At 57.9% G+C, this 13,280-nt stretch overlaps 1 protein-coding gene across 4 annotated transcripts in view; it reads left to right on the forward strand.

Moving 5' to 3' along the window:
* JARID2 (jumonji and AT-rich interaction domain containing 2) overlaps nucleotides 1–13,280 on the forward strand; it is a 242,643-nt gene that overhangs the window by 227,313 nt on the left and 2,050 nt on the right. For 2 of the 4 annotated variants that reach the window (XM_024764233.1, XM_024764213.1), the window contains 8 exons: nucleotides 1,426–1,544; nucleotides 1,633–1,703; nucleotides 2,363–2,477; nucleotides 4,665–4,770; nucleotides 5,647–5,829; nucleotides 6,257–6,387; nucleotides 6,983–7,166; nucleotides 10,111–10,218. In XM_024764233.1, coding sequence (XP_024620001.1) covers nucleotides 1,426–1,544; nucleotides 1,633–1,703; nucleotides 2,363–2,477; nucleotides 4,665–4,770; nucleotides 5,647–5,829; nucleotides 6,257–6,387; nucleotides 6,983–7,166; nucleotides 10,111–10,218 — 1,017 coding nt within the window. Of the gene's footprint in view, nucleotides 1–1,425; nucleotides 1,545–1,632; nucleotides 1,704–2,362; nucleotides 2,478–4,664; nucleotides 4,771–5,646; nucleotides 5,830–6,256; nucleotides 6,388–6,982; nucleotides 7,167–10,110; nucleotides 10,219–11,698; nucleotides 12,951–13,280 lie in introns of those variants that run through there. The other 2 variants (XR_003005824.1, XM_024764221.1) reach the window with 2 other exon arrangements.

The raw sequence follows: 13,280 nt of genomic DNA on the forward strand, positions 1-13,280 counted from the left end.
GCCCCCTTCCTCCCTTGCCTCTTTATTCACCCAGCAGAGGTTGGTATGGGTCTAGGCAGGACTGGCCTGAACCGGTCCCCTCAGACAGACTGCTGCTCCGTCATCCGCTGCCTGCTAGGACGCCTGTTTGAGGAACCCGGGCATTTAATGCTGTCGACGTTCTCCTTGACGCGGGGCATCTGGCCGCCCCCAGGCTGGTTTTGCTGCAGGAGCCGCACGGTGGGGTGGTGGCTGACACCGGGGGCTCGTGGGTGAGGCTTCCTCCTCTAAGTGGGGTTCCAGGAAGCAGGGGTGGGTGATGCTGTACTTCTGGAATGATGAGCGGAGACACAGTGAGGGGGGAAACTGAACCTCTCACCTGTTAGCAAAGCGCATCCCGACCCCCTGTTGCCCTGCAGTCGTTTAGGTCATGCCCATCCCTCCCCCATCTGTTTCGCTGGCTTGGGTAACAGCCTGGGGTTCCGACCCTCGCGTGCAGCCCGCTCATTGGGGGTGTGCAGCGTGTGTCTGCTGAGACGCCTGCCTGGGGCTGTGGTCATTATACCTATGGACGGTGGCCGGATGTCTTCAGCCCCTTTGCTGTTATCGCTTTCTCCCTCCCTTTTGTATAAATGATTTTTTTTCTTTTTTTTTTGCGGTACTCGGGCCTCTCACTGTTGTGGCCTCTCCCGTTGCGGAGCACAGGCTCCGGACGCGCAGGCTCAGCGGCCATGGCTCACGGGCCCAGCCGCTCCGCGGTATGTGGGATCTTCCCGGACCGGGGCACGAACCCGTGTCCCCTGCATCGGCAGGCAGACTCTCAACCACTGTGCCACCAGGGAAGCCCCTCGTATAAATGATTTTTAATCGTGGTAAAATATGTGTAACGTTTACCATGTTAGCCATTTTTAAGTGCAGTTCAGTGGCCCTGAAGTCCATTCACGTTGTTTTGTGACCGTCACCACCATCCATTTCCAGAACTTTTCCATCTTCCCAAACTAAAATTCGGTTCCTGTTAAACACTGAGCCCCCGTCCTCCCTCTGCGCAGCCCGTGACACCGCTGCTCTTCTTCCTCTCCGACTTTGACTGTCCTGAGTACCTCATGGGAGTGGAATCACGGTATTTGTCCTTCTGAGACTGGCTTATTCCACTTCGCGTGAAGTCCTCGAGGTTCATCCGTGTTGTCACGTGTCCGAGTTGCCCTCCTTTTTGAGGCTGAGGCGTGTTCCGTGGACGTTGAACCTTGTGTTTATCCAGTCGTCCACTATGGATGTGGCCGCCGTGACCGTGGGCGTGCGGTCGTCTGTCTGCAGCCCCGTCCCCCTGCTCCCTAGTGGCTGTTGCTCTAGGCGAAGACGGTCCCTTCATCTCGCATCGTTGAGTTGAGCTGGGCCCTGCGGCCACGGGCAGCGAGATGGTGCTGACAGCCCTCCCTCTCCCCGCAGCAAGAGTACTGGAGGCTCGTGGAGGAGAAGGACTGCCATGTGGCCGTGCACTGTGGCAAGGTGGACACCAACACCCACGGCAGCGGCTTCCCGGTGGGAAAATCAGAACCGTTTTCAAGGTAACGTCGGTCGCTCCTGCCCGTGTCCTGGGGACTGGACAGTGCCCCTCCACGTCCGTCAGTGACGCTCCTGTGCTTTCCTCTGCAGACACGGATGGAACCTCACCGTCCTCCCCAATAACACGGGCTCCATCCTGCGTCACCTTGGTGCTGTGCCTGGTAAGCCTGCCTCGGGTGGCTGTGGACCCAGCTCGCCCCGTCAAGAGCTGGAGGGGAGGGGACTGCGGCGCACGGCGCGTGGAGAGAACTGGGATTGTTAGAGAAGAGAGAGGGGTCAGCATCATGGCTGAAGTCAGTAAAAATGCGGAAAGGTAAACCAAATCGCACATCTAGAAGCTGGGCAGATGTGTAATGGCCAAGCTTTCCACCTTGGCCAATTTCAGAGCTAACGTTCTGACTCTGTGGGGCTACTGCCTCACAGCCGGGAGGGAAACCAGTTGTCCTGGGTGTTGTGGGAAGAAGGGGCCCCTGGAGGAGGTGACCAGCGTGGGTGACTCCACGCTGGCGGGGAGGGGTTACCCCGAACAAAGGGGCCCCGCTTCCTGGCTGGTGGCCAGTCGACAACAGTCGTGGTCGTGTTCCTTGGACATCTTGCCTCCTGCCTAAAGTCACTAGTTAAGATGTTCTTTCACGACTGTTTTTTGTCACGTGATCTTGGTTTCTGTGTAAGAAGCAGGAAAGAGCAAGTCCCTTCTAATCACTGGCTTTTGTCTGGTTTTGAATCCCATTTCTTTTTCTGGTTTGGGGAGAAGATGCAATTTCTCTTGCTGTCCCCCTGAGACATTGGTCTTCATCCTGCCCTGTCCCCTGTGTTCTAGGAGTGACAATTCCCTGGCTAAATATTGGCATGGTCTTTTCTACCTCATGCTGGTCTCGAGACCAAAACCACCTTCCCTACATTGACTACTTACACACTGGTGCTGACTGCATTTGGTGAGTACGCCGGCCCCAGGCCTCCTGATGCCACCTCACGCTCACTGATGGCTGACAGCCTTGGAGGACTGACTTTGCGGGTTTGTCCCGTGTTCCGTGTCGTATCGGCCTGGGGAGCTGTGTTAGAAGTCGAGCTGGTTGAGAATATTTGAATTTGCTCAGGTGATGCTCAGAAACAGATGAGCGTCTGTTCTCAGTGGCCTGCTAACACGGGGGTTTTCTCCTGTGAGGCTTTCCCCTGGTGGTGGTTGATTTCCAGGAGTTCGTTTCATAGCAGGGTCAGAAACAGAGTACAGCAGAAAGCTGGCCAGGAGTGGTGCCCAGTCCACCGACTGCAGAGAAGAGAGTAGGTCTTACTGGAAGTCGAGTTCTGCCGTGGGAGATTTCCGAGTTTGTCTGTTTCCCAGGAAGCCTTCTGCCCGGTTCCCAGGCGTGATCCTTAACTGTAAGGCTCACCAGCCCTGATCCGAGCTGGCTCTTCAGCTCCTTTGTTTACGACGGCAGATGGGAAATCACTGCAAATAATCAGATGTCTTGTCGTCTCACGGGCTACCGGCACCGCATCCATCCCACACTAACTGTGTTTATTGTCCTAATGGGGTGATTAGCATCGTTTATTAAAACAAACAAAGTCTTAGAACTAATGTTCTCCCTCCAGGGAGCCAGTGTGGGCAGCAGTCTGGCCATCACGACTCGCCCTGCCTTCCGGCTGTGTCAGGGCGAGTGGCGGTTGGTGTAGAGGCGGTCAGGCCCTGTGGTTGATCTTCTGCGGTGGGGCTGGGGTCTCGGGCAGAGCTGAGGGTGGACAGCCGGACGGTCCTGCGCAGGGCGGCTGGCCGCGTGGGCGCTGTGGGTCTCCTCCAGGAGCCACTGAGCCCTGAGCGCCGTTCCCCACGGAGACGCTGCCGGGCAGCACCGGCCAGTCTGGGTTGAGAGTCACAGGGTCCCACGCAGGCCTGTGACGGGCCCCACCGGACCCTGGTTCCTCATCGGAAAGTGGAGTGACGTGGCCCGCGCCCCGCACGGTGATGGGGTGAAAGTTCGTGGCCCCGGCGGTCGTTGTTCTGCTTGGCCGTTGAGTGAGAGGCAGGGAAACCCTAGGTTCTGTGGGCTGTGTGAAAACTAATCCCTGGAACCTCACTGATGGGGGGTAGAGAGGCGGCCGGATAGGACTTCATGGTGTGTGGTTTTTCTTAAAACATGTGATTGAGGTTAGAAACCCTGGATTTAAATCACAAATCCCTAACAGAATATGTTGGCATTGAAATAACGAGCATTTAGAAGAAAAGAGCCTTGGACGTGGCGAGTGCCTCCTCTCACTCGGCAGCGGAAGTCAGGACTTGAACCCTCCCCACCAGGCCTGGGCAGCCTGAAGACCTGTCACACGGCTCCGGGGGTGTCAGATGTCCCACTGAAGCCTGTGGACGGCGGGGTTAGGAGGCCCCAGAGGAGGGGGCCCGGGGGAGGCTGCATGTGCCTGCCTCGCGTGCTGACCACTGGCACCAGGATCTCAGGATTTACAGGTGGCAGGTGCGTCCCTGCTGGGTCCTCCTGGGACGTAAGTGGCAGTTCCCATTCTCCTGAGCCCTGGGATCGCACTGAGGGTCCAGGTTCTTCGGGTTGAGTTCGGGCCGCGTTTCTTTCCACCATCTTCCAGGGCTCCTTGGCTCCAGAGCGGGGCCGTGTTGTCGGAGCCCCAGCCCCTGTGCGGCCGCTCCCTTCACCTGACGCAGGCCCTCGTGGTGCTGGCTGTCCTGCGTGTCTCTTGTGTATTCCACACCACATCCTGGTCCTGCAGCGTCCTCTGTCTGCTACAGAAAAGTGTCAGGTGCCAGCCCAGCGATAAGTCGCAGCTTGGGAGGCTCACGAGAGGCTTTTGAGTGTGCGGGTGTGTCTGGATCTGATTTACAGGGGCTTTTAAACATCTGCTTTTGGTTTGAAGGCTTTTTGGCTCACGCATAGGTCAGATCTGCATATAAAAGCTGAACATGCTTGTCTGCTGCAGGGGCCGCAGAGCTGCCCTGGGAGGAGAGACCCTGGGACGCTTACGAGCGGGCCCACCTCCCCTCCTGCACCCAAGGCCAGTTTCCAGGCTGCTGTTTGCTCATCTCTGGGGGAGCGTGGAGGATGGGCTCCCGGGCAGAGGGTCCTTGTCAACCTCTTCTGCGCTGATTCCAAACCACCCAGGTATTGCATTCCTGCTGAGGAGGAGAACAAGCTCGAGGACGTGGTGCACACCCTGCTGCAAGCCAACGGCACCCCCGGCCTGCAGATGCTGGAGAGCAACGTCATGGTACGGGGCCAAGATGGTGGTGGAGGCTGGGCTTGCGTGAGGTGGCGGGGCCAACGCAGTGGTTTCCTTAACTCACCCTCTTTGTCGACCTGCCCCTCAGAGGTAAAGAGGACAATGAAAAATCAGTCCTCCAGGGATCCAGCATAAGCAAAATGTCCTCTCTTAGGAAAACCAAACTAAAGTGCGTTCCTCTGATTGATGGCCCAGGACACGGGGCTCGTGCTCATGGGGACCTTTGACTCTATTTTTTTTTTTTTTTTCTTGTAAATGGCGACTGGGCTGGGCTGGGCAGCTGGATGACTGGGCCACCTGGGCTTCTGGTCAGGATCACTCAGGGATAAGCACAGCGGCTGCTGACCCTATTTTCAGACAGTCATGAGCCTGCTGAGCTGCCGGGAACCTCTTTAGCCTAGAATTGTGTTCTGACAACCTGAGCTCAAGGCTTTTCCGGCCTCTGCTGACCCTGCCTGGGTCTCCTTTCGCTCTGGGCCCGCCTCACTCTGGGTTTGGCTCGGAGAAGGTAAGCAGCAGCCCCCGTGCTGTGCACACGGATCCCGGTCCAACCGGTCAGTGCCCGTGGGGACACGGGGCACTCACAGCGGCCATGCCTTTGCCTGAATCGTCGTCACTCTTGGGCCTGTTTAGAACTTCCTACTCCTTTGTTTAGGAGTTACGTCTCTTTATTTTCTAAAGGAGAAACAAAACGTCTTTCATACAAAACGTAATCTGTGTCTGGAGCAGGCTTAAGTCCCGATGCCCCGTCTGGAGGGGCAGGTGGGCTGGCAGGCTGTCGCGGAAAGAGCTCCGGACGGTGGGAGGGAGGCACCCAGGAGGGCGGCCCTTTGTGGGCGCGCGGCTCAGCCCTCGTCTCCACAGATCTCCCCGGAGGTGCTGTGCAGGGAGGGGATCAAGGTGCACAGGACCGTGCAGCAGAGCGGCCAGTTTGTCGTCTGCTTCCCGGGATCCTTTGTGTCCAAAGTGTGTTGCGGCTACAGCGTCTCTGAGACCGTGCACTTCGCCACCACCCAGTGGACGAGTATGGGCTTCGAGACAGCCAAGGTAGGCAGGCGGCCCTTGGCACGCGTTCCTGTACGTGTGTCTGTGTGTAGATAATGTTTAATTTCAGTGAGTCTTGGAAACCTGAGTAGGCTGAGAGTTTGTTTTAGAGAGGGAGAGCTGTTCGAGGTTGACTGTATCATGAAAGTCGTCAAGCTCTGTTACTGACCCACTGCGGTACTGGGAGGTCAGTACTGAAGGTGTTGAAGGCAAACACTGTTCTCGGCTGGCGGAGCCACGAACGAGTACCTGGTGTCTGGTGTCTTTCTCCAGGGAGACACGATTGTCGTACAGTTTTCAATTGCTTTGAATCCAGATGGAATTCAACATCTGAAAATTCAGATAGCGACCCCTCCCCAGTAAAGAAAGCCCTTGACAGCTGCCTAGCGTTGAAAATTCTACCCTAAAGGGACGTGACTGCCCCTTGCAGGAGATGAAACGTCGCCACATAGCTAAGCCATTCTCCATGGAGAAGTTACTCTACCAGATCGCACAAGCGGAAGCGAAAAAGGAAAACGGTCCCACTCTCAGTACCATCTCAGCCCTCTTGGACGAGCTCAGGTAACACAGGACCGCCGGGGCCCAGGCCGGGCGGGATGGGGGTGCGGCCCGTCCTCTGTGGGAAACCGCCGACCACTGGTTCGGAGCTGCAGGGCCCGCTTGGGGCTTGGCCAGCGGGTGAAGACTTCGGGGTGCTGATGCTGCAGGAGGTGCACCCTCTTTGTGGAAATGGACAGGAGGTGGCTCCTGAACCCCTGGCCTCACGGGTCCTTGGTGCCCCTCGCCAGCGAGGAAGGGCCCTGGGAAGGAGCAGACGGGGCAGGAATTGAAGTGACCGTTTGCGTGGCTTCCCATGTGGCCTGCAGAGGCTCAGCGGAGCTGCTGGACGGCACACGATCTTCACGCGCTTGTTGACCCTCTGATTCTGACGTCGGCAGATAGCTTGTCACGTCCGTCCTTGGCCCGGGTGTGGGGGCACCCTGGCTGGCACTGGGCGCTTTGCCCCGGGGTCACCGCCGGCAGGGCCCGGCCATCCGAGAGCCCTTGGGGGTGGTCTGGCCTTTCAACTTCGTGCGCAGGCCCCAGGTGGGGAAGCTGGGCCCCGAGGTCCCGCGGCCCAGCCGCTCGGCACCCTGAGCCTCGTGTGTCTGGACAGGGACACGGAGCTGCGGCAGCGGCGGCAGCTGTTCGAGGCCGGCCTCCACTCCTCCGCCCGCTACGGCAGCCACGAGGGCAGCAGTGCCGCGCCCGACGGGAAGAAAAAGCCTCGGAAGTGGCTGCAGCTGGAGACCTCGGAGAGGAGGTGTCAGATCTGTCAGCACCTGTGCTACCTGTCCATGGTGAGCCCACGCCTCCCTCACGGCCGCTGCGCCATCTCCCTGACCCCCAGCTCTGCCTTTCTCTGTCCCCTGCCCATCCTCCCTCAAGCAGCTGCCCTGCGGAGACGTGTCCCCCCGACCGCCCCGCCCCGGTCTCTTTCCTTGTCTCTTTTACCTTCTCTTCAGCCCTGATCTTGCTGCCCCATGGACTCAGAAATCTGTCTGGTTCAAGCAGCATCTCCTATCCCCAGCCTCCCTGTGCCTGCTCCTGGCTGGAAGGCGGCCCCCTGAACTGCCACAGTCCAGCCCGTCTGCCTTCCTTCCTGGTCGCTCCTGCAGCCTCCTTGAGGGGCTGACCCAGCCCAGCCTGGGGCTGTGTTACATGCTTAGCGTCCCCTATGCCGACCCCATCCCAGGCCAGAGGCGACCCCGTCCAGAAGCCTTGCTGGACGGCCATCTGGACAGTGCAGACCCACCTCTCGCTTCCCGTGGGCAGCTGCCCTGACACAGGTCTCTGTAAACGCAGGAACGCCCCCCGCTGCTGTGGCCTCAGCTGGTGCCATTGCCCTCTACCTGCCTGTGCAGAACCCCCCTCCCCAGAGAGAAGCTTAGGTAGTAAGTGCCCGCCCCATGCCCTGCGCAATGTCCCACTCGTGCATCCCCACCAGCCCCACGTGGCCACCGAGGTGCAGAGCGGCAAGCGTGTCCCAGGTCTGACCCTTGGCCTCCTGGCCATGTGTTGCGTGACTGTGATGCCGTCTCACCCCCTCGCCCTGCGTCCCCGGCATGCCTCTGGCTGCCCTGCAGAGAAGAGGGGACTATGTGGCCACTCCCGCTGAGCCAGATGCCCTTTGTCACACATGAGACGTCAGAGCACGGGAGGAATACTGTAATAGTTGGCTAGGGCTGCCATGTCAGAGCACCACCGACTGCTGCCTTGAGCAACAGAAGTCCCTTTTTTCATAGTTCTAGAGGCTGGAAGTCCAAGATCAATGTGTCACCAGGGTTGGCTCCCTCTGAGGCCTCTCCTTGGATCATAGATGGTCGCTTTTCCCTGTGGCACAGTGGTTGTGCCATCAGGGACTCACAGGGCCTTTCCTCTGTGTGCTTCTGTGTGTTAATCTCTTGTTAAAAGGATGTAAGTCATATTGGACTAGAACCCACCCTTACGACCTCAGTTTCCCTGATTATGTCTTTGAAGGTCCTCTCTCCAAATAAGTCACCTCTGGAGTTACTGAGGGTTAGGACTTCCATGTCTGAATTTCGGGAGGGGGTTAATAATTCCGTCCATAACAACCACGCATCCCACTTTACATATTTTCTTCTACCTAGCTTTCTTTTCCCAGAGGCTTTTTAGAGGATACAGTCAAGAATCAAGCTGTCTTTAAAACAAACAAGTCATAAGAATTTCCCCAGATCTTAAAAATGTTTTGTGAATATCGCTCATAAAAGCTGCATAGTTCTGTGTTCGTTCCTCTTGCATTAGAATGGAGTTATTCTCGTGGGAAACAATCATCATGTATTTCCCATGAGCCTGGGTGACTCTGCTGTGACCTCATATGGCCCTGGTCCCTTCCCGTGGGCTCCAGAAACGGCAGGGTGTGGGCTCATTTTTAGGCTCTCCCTCCGAAAGCTGTACCTTGAGAGTTGTCACCAGGATTTCTTAGCCAGAATGGTATGTTAAAAAGCACATATCCTGAATACATAGGTAAAAATTGAGGTTTTATTTATATACGCTTTTCATTGCTTGGGTACTAAGGGGTTTATATGTTTTTGTTCACTGTTTCGTATGTATGTCTGTTCCTGTCCTTAGCCCCGGGTGATGTGTTTGTGCCAATAAGTGTCATTTCCTTATTCCTACAGCTTATTTTTTTTTGTTTCTTTTTTTATAAATTTATTTACTTATATTTATTTATTTATTTTTGGCTGCATCGGGTCTCTGTTGCTGCGCTTGGGCTTCCTCTTCGTTGCGGTGCGCAGGCCTCTCGTTGCGGAGCACGGGCTCTAGGCGCGCAGGCTTCAGTAGTTGTGGTGCGTGGGCTCAGTAGTTGTGGCTCATGGGCTCTAGGTGCACGGGCTCACTAGTTGTGGCGCACGGGCTTAGTTGCTCTGCAGCATGTGGGATCCTCCCGGACCAGGGATCGAACCCATGTCCCCTGCATTGGCAGGCAGATTCCCAACCACTGTGCCACCAGGGAAGTCCCCAGCTTGTTTTCTTGTCTTTGCTTAGCATCAATGAAGATAAGAAACCTAGTTCTTCCCGTTGAATCCTTATGAAAAGACCTGTGATTCTTTGCATCTGGTGTGTCAAGGCAGCATTTTTGCATTGTTTACACTGAGGGAGACCAGGACCGGGAGTCAGGATTGGGGTGAGGGATGCCCCCCCTGCCCACACACACACAGCTCTGACTGAGCATCTGCGGGGCCTCGGCCCATCCCTGCTGCCAGTGCATCCTCAGGGCACTGGAGATTCAGGCTTGCGTGGCAAGGATCAGGAACCGTGCTGGCTGGAGTGTGGACAGAGGTGCTGCCTCCCGAGGTGGTATAAGCCAGCTGGACCAACCGAGCCGCCCAAGAGCAGGAGAAACGCGCGTTGTCGCCGAAGCGTCCAGGGTGTGACCATTCTGGCACCTCCTGTACCAGCGTAGTTTTTGAACCAGAAGTCTCAGGAGCCCTCAGAACCCTCAGCCCCCGTCCACCAGCCCGCCGCGCTCAGACCCTCTGGCGGGAAAGTGCACAGCAGCCAAGAGGGCCCTCGAGGCCTTTGGGTGCAGCTCAGAGATGGTCACTTACTTGTTTCCTGGTTGACGATCCCGGTGACGTGTGGGTGTTCTCGTCAGTATCCCATGTCTCTGGGTCCCAGACGCCCCTGGCCTGGGCGGTGGCCTGCCACACTCTGCTCCCGGGACACCTCCCTGTCCCCCATCCCCGAGTCCCCTCAGCCTCGGTGCCTCTCGTCCCGCAGGTCGTGCAGGAGAACGAGAATGTGGTCTTCTGCCTGGAGTGTGCCCTGCGCCACGTGGAGAAGCAGAAGTCCTGCCGTGGCCTGAAGCTCATGTACCGCTACGACGAGGTCAGTGCCTCGCGGGTGGCAGCGGCCCCCCGCCCGCGTGGTCCGTGTCACAGCTCGTCGTGACCGCGTGCAGCCGGCCTGGTTCCAGGTGCCTTCTGGCCGGACGGTGCCTGACGTGGTGGGAAGGTAGCCCCTCGCGCCAAGGTGGGGGAGTGGGCAGGTCTGGCTCGAGCTCCACTGGCCTGGAGAAACCAGGAGCTGAGGCTGCAGGGACTTTTGTCCTTGTCCGCACTTTGTCGTGCCCCAGCGAGCCCGTCCGCGGCGCGCTCAGCTCTGCTTTCCCTCCTGGCCTCGGTGCCTCCGTTCATAAGGAGTTCGGTTTCAGGGCGTGGCTGCCCCACTGTCTGGAGGGGACCGTGCCTTCATCTCCAGTCGGGGCCCAGAACAGACCGAGACCGAAATCGGCAGGGCCAAGCCAGGGCTCCCCTTCCCTCCAGGCCGAGGGCCGCTTCGGGGGCCTTGCGGCTGCGTCCCTCTGGTCTCTGTGTCCTCAGAGCAGCCCGGGACTCGGCCTGAGGATCCTTCCTGGCCCCAGCCCCGCGGGGCCGGGCCCTCTGGGACACAAAGTGCTGATCGCCGTGCCCGTCTGCCCGTGTCGGCGTCCCTCCCCCGCAGCTCCCAGCGGTTCTGCTGTGGGTCTGCGCGTGGTGAACTTCAGAGCCTGCGGCCACTTGCTGAGCTATGGGCAGCGCCCGAGGGGGCGGCCCTGGGAGCGCCCGCGCCCTTGTCCTTACCCCGGGGCCTCGGCAGACGCGGAGCCTTTCACTGTTTGCTCCTGAAGGCTTCAACTTCTGAATAAATCCCAGTTCCACCCTCTCTGAAAACCGCAGCCGTCCGCAGAGGCAGGTCCGTATGAGGTGCTTTCTGTGTTGGCTGGTCTCCACTGCCCGTTAGGTGCCCCCATGGGGAGGGCGCTTCTTCAGCCGGCACGGAGCACTGAGGGCTCCGCTTCCAGAGCAGCCTTTCTTGTCTCGTCACGTGTGTTTTACGTGCTTCCAGGCTGCTCTGCGATTGCGTTTCCGGGTACAAGCTCGCAGCTCCGGAGACACGTGGCCCTTTTTTTGGGGGGGTCACCTTGGGAGACTGCTCTGGGGACCCCGTTGCCCCTCTTGGCCCGCCCTCTTCCAGAGAAGCGTCCTCCTCCCTGTGGTGTCTGGCCGTGAGCCCCTCTCTGAGGGTGGAACCTGCCGGCTCTCCCATCCCCACTGCCCCCGAAACCTGGGGCCGACAGTCCCACGTAAGGCGGCCTCATCCGGCCATCACACATGGCAGCCCCGGGCAGGGCTGGGCCGGGTGCCCCGGGAGGCGATGGGGGCACCCGTGGGGTCTCAGGCTGTGGTCAGACTTGATCAGAAGCCTTTGGCTAAATTGTAAGATTGGAAAGCTGAAAATAGATCTCTTTGCATCTTCTTTGTTTTTAAAGAGCATGTTCAGCGAAGGCAATAACCACTTTCCCCTCCCTGCTTCTTCACTTGAACAGCAAATGTCAGAACACGGTTAAAAATAAACCCTCGTGTCTGAGTCAGAGCATCTCTGGCAACTCGCAGGGTACAGCCGGCGGCGCTGGGGCTTCTCGAGATGATTCTGAAGCTCGACAAAACGTGGGTTAGTTTCCACCTCCAGCCCATCTTGGAGCTAGGTGTCTTGATGTGACCAAAATCCTGGAAAAGAATCACATATGTAGTAGGGTCTGTCGGTCTGAAGCTTAATCATTGGTTCTCACGCATAGGGAAAAGGTTTTGTCAGCCTCCTACTTTGCCAGTGGCCTGTTTTAGTAAATGAAAATCACAAGTCAGTTCCCTGTTGAGTTGAACTGTATTTTTTTTTTTTTTTCTTTTTTTAATTGGGGAATTTTCAGCTCTGGGTTGGATCTCAGAAATGGCTTTTGAGAGCACAGCTCTGGTCTGAGCCCTGGTGCCCGGCAGTCAGACCCCTCTGTCCAGCTGTTCGGTCCCACAGGTGCAGGCGGGCGGGCGGCTGCCTCCTCGGACCCCCTGCTGCCCAGGTGGCTTTAGCTGCAGGTAACTGGGCTTTACTGAAGCTCATCTGTTTGTTCTTCATTAGCATGGGTATCCCAAGTGCTTTAAGTGGCCCAACGATGTCTGCAGTGCCTGGGAGCAGGCCTGGGCCCGGACTAGGCTGACCCTCAGGCTTGAGTGAAGGAGTGGCCTCCTGTCCCCGTGTCCTCCTGGTCTGTCCGTCCCTGGCTCCAGCAGGTGCTCCGCAGTGTATGTCAGAACATGGGCCATTTTAATACTCCTCCACGTGGTTTCTTTTAAAACTGGATGGTTGCGAGTTGTGTTAAAGTTACAGATGTATTTTTGACGCCAACAGATAGATGGTTCTCTTGTGCGTTTGTTCTCTCCCCTTCGCTGAGGAGGGAATGAGAAACGTTTATAGACACGTGTTTGTATTCATCTGCAAGAGCAGGTTAAGTAGGCTCCAGAGTAGCCAGAGAGAGCAACAAGCAGCCCCCAGGCATTTGTCACCGTGCAGGGAGCCAGGTGAGGGGCCCTGGGCCCTCAGGCCTGAGTCTGCCCTCACTTCCCAGCCCTCCCCTTCCTGCTGGGGCCCCGGGCGGCCTCTCAGCCCCGAGGAGGCGCCCAGGTGGCGGCAGCAGGAAGCCTGCTGCTGTGTTGTCTCGGCGGCGAGGGACCTCGTGGACACGGGTGAAGGTACAGACCAGATGGGAAAGCAGCTCTAAGGAAACAGCCCCACACTTACTCTGGTTTCGGGGGCTGCAGGTATTTCAGGGCTTTCAGCTCGTGAACGTTTGGACTTTACAGCCACCAGGGGGCGCTCCTGGGCTCCCTGGAGGGGGAAGTGGGGTTAGGAAGCTGCCCATCAGGAAAGGACCTGGCGTACCGTTTCCTTGGCTTCCAGATGAGAAAAGGCAGGTTTCTCCCCGAGGAGGAGTGTTTCGTTTAGGTGCCTGTCCAGGGGACCTCGGTCTCGGGAAGTTGTTGTCCTAACCAGCTCCCAGGCCGCCGCACCCGGGAACCTCGGGGCGGATTTCCAAGGCCACCCAGCCCTCCCCACCCCACCCCCTCGGTGCCGCTCTG

This window comes from Neophocaena asiaeorientalis, unplaced genomic scaffold (genome assembly GCF_003031525.2).
Source record: "Neophocaena asiaeorientalis asiaeorientalis breed wild unplaced genomic scaffold, Neophocaena_asiaeorientalis_V1.1 scaffold427, whole genome shotgun sequence".
In the NCBI taxonomy this organism is placed as follows: Eukaryota; Metazoa; Chordata; class Mammalia; order Artiodactyla; family Phocoenidae; genus Neophocaena; species Neophocaena asiaeorientalis.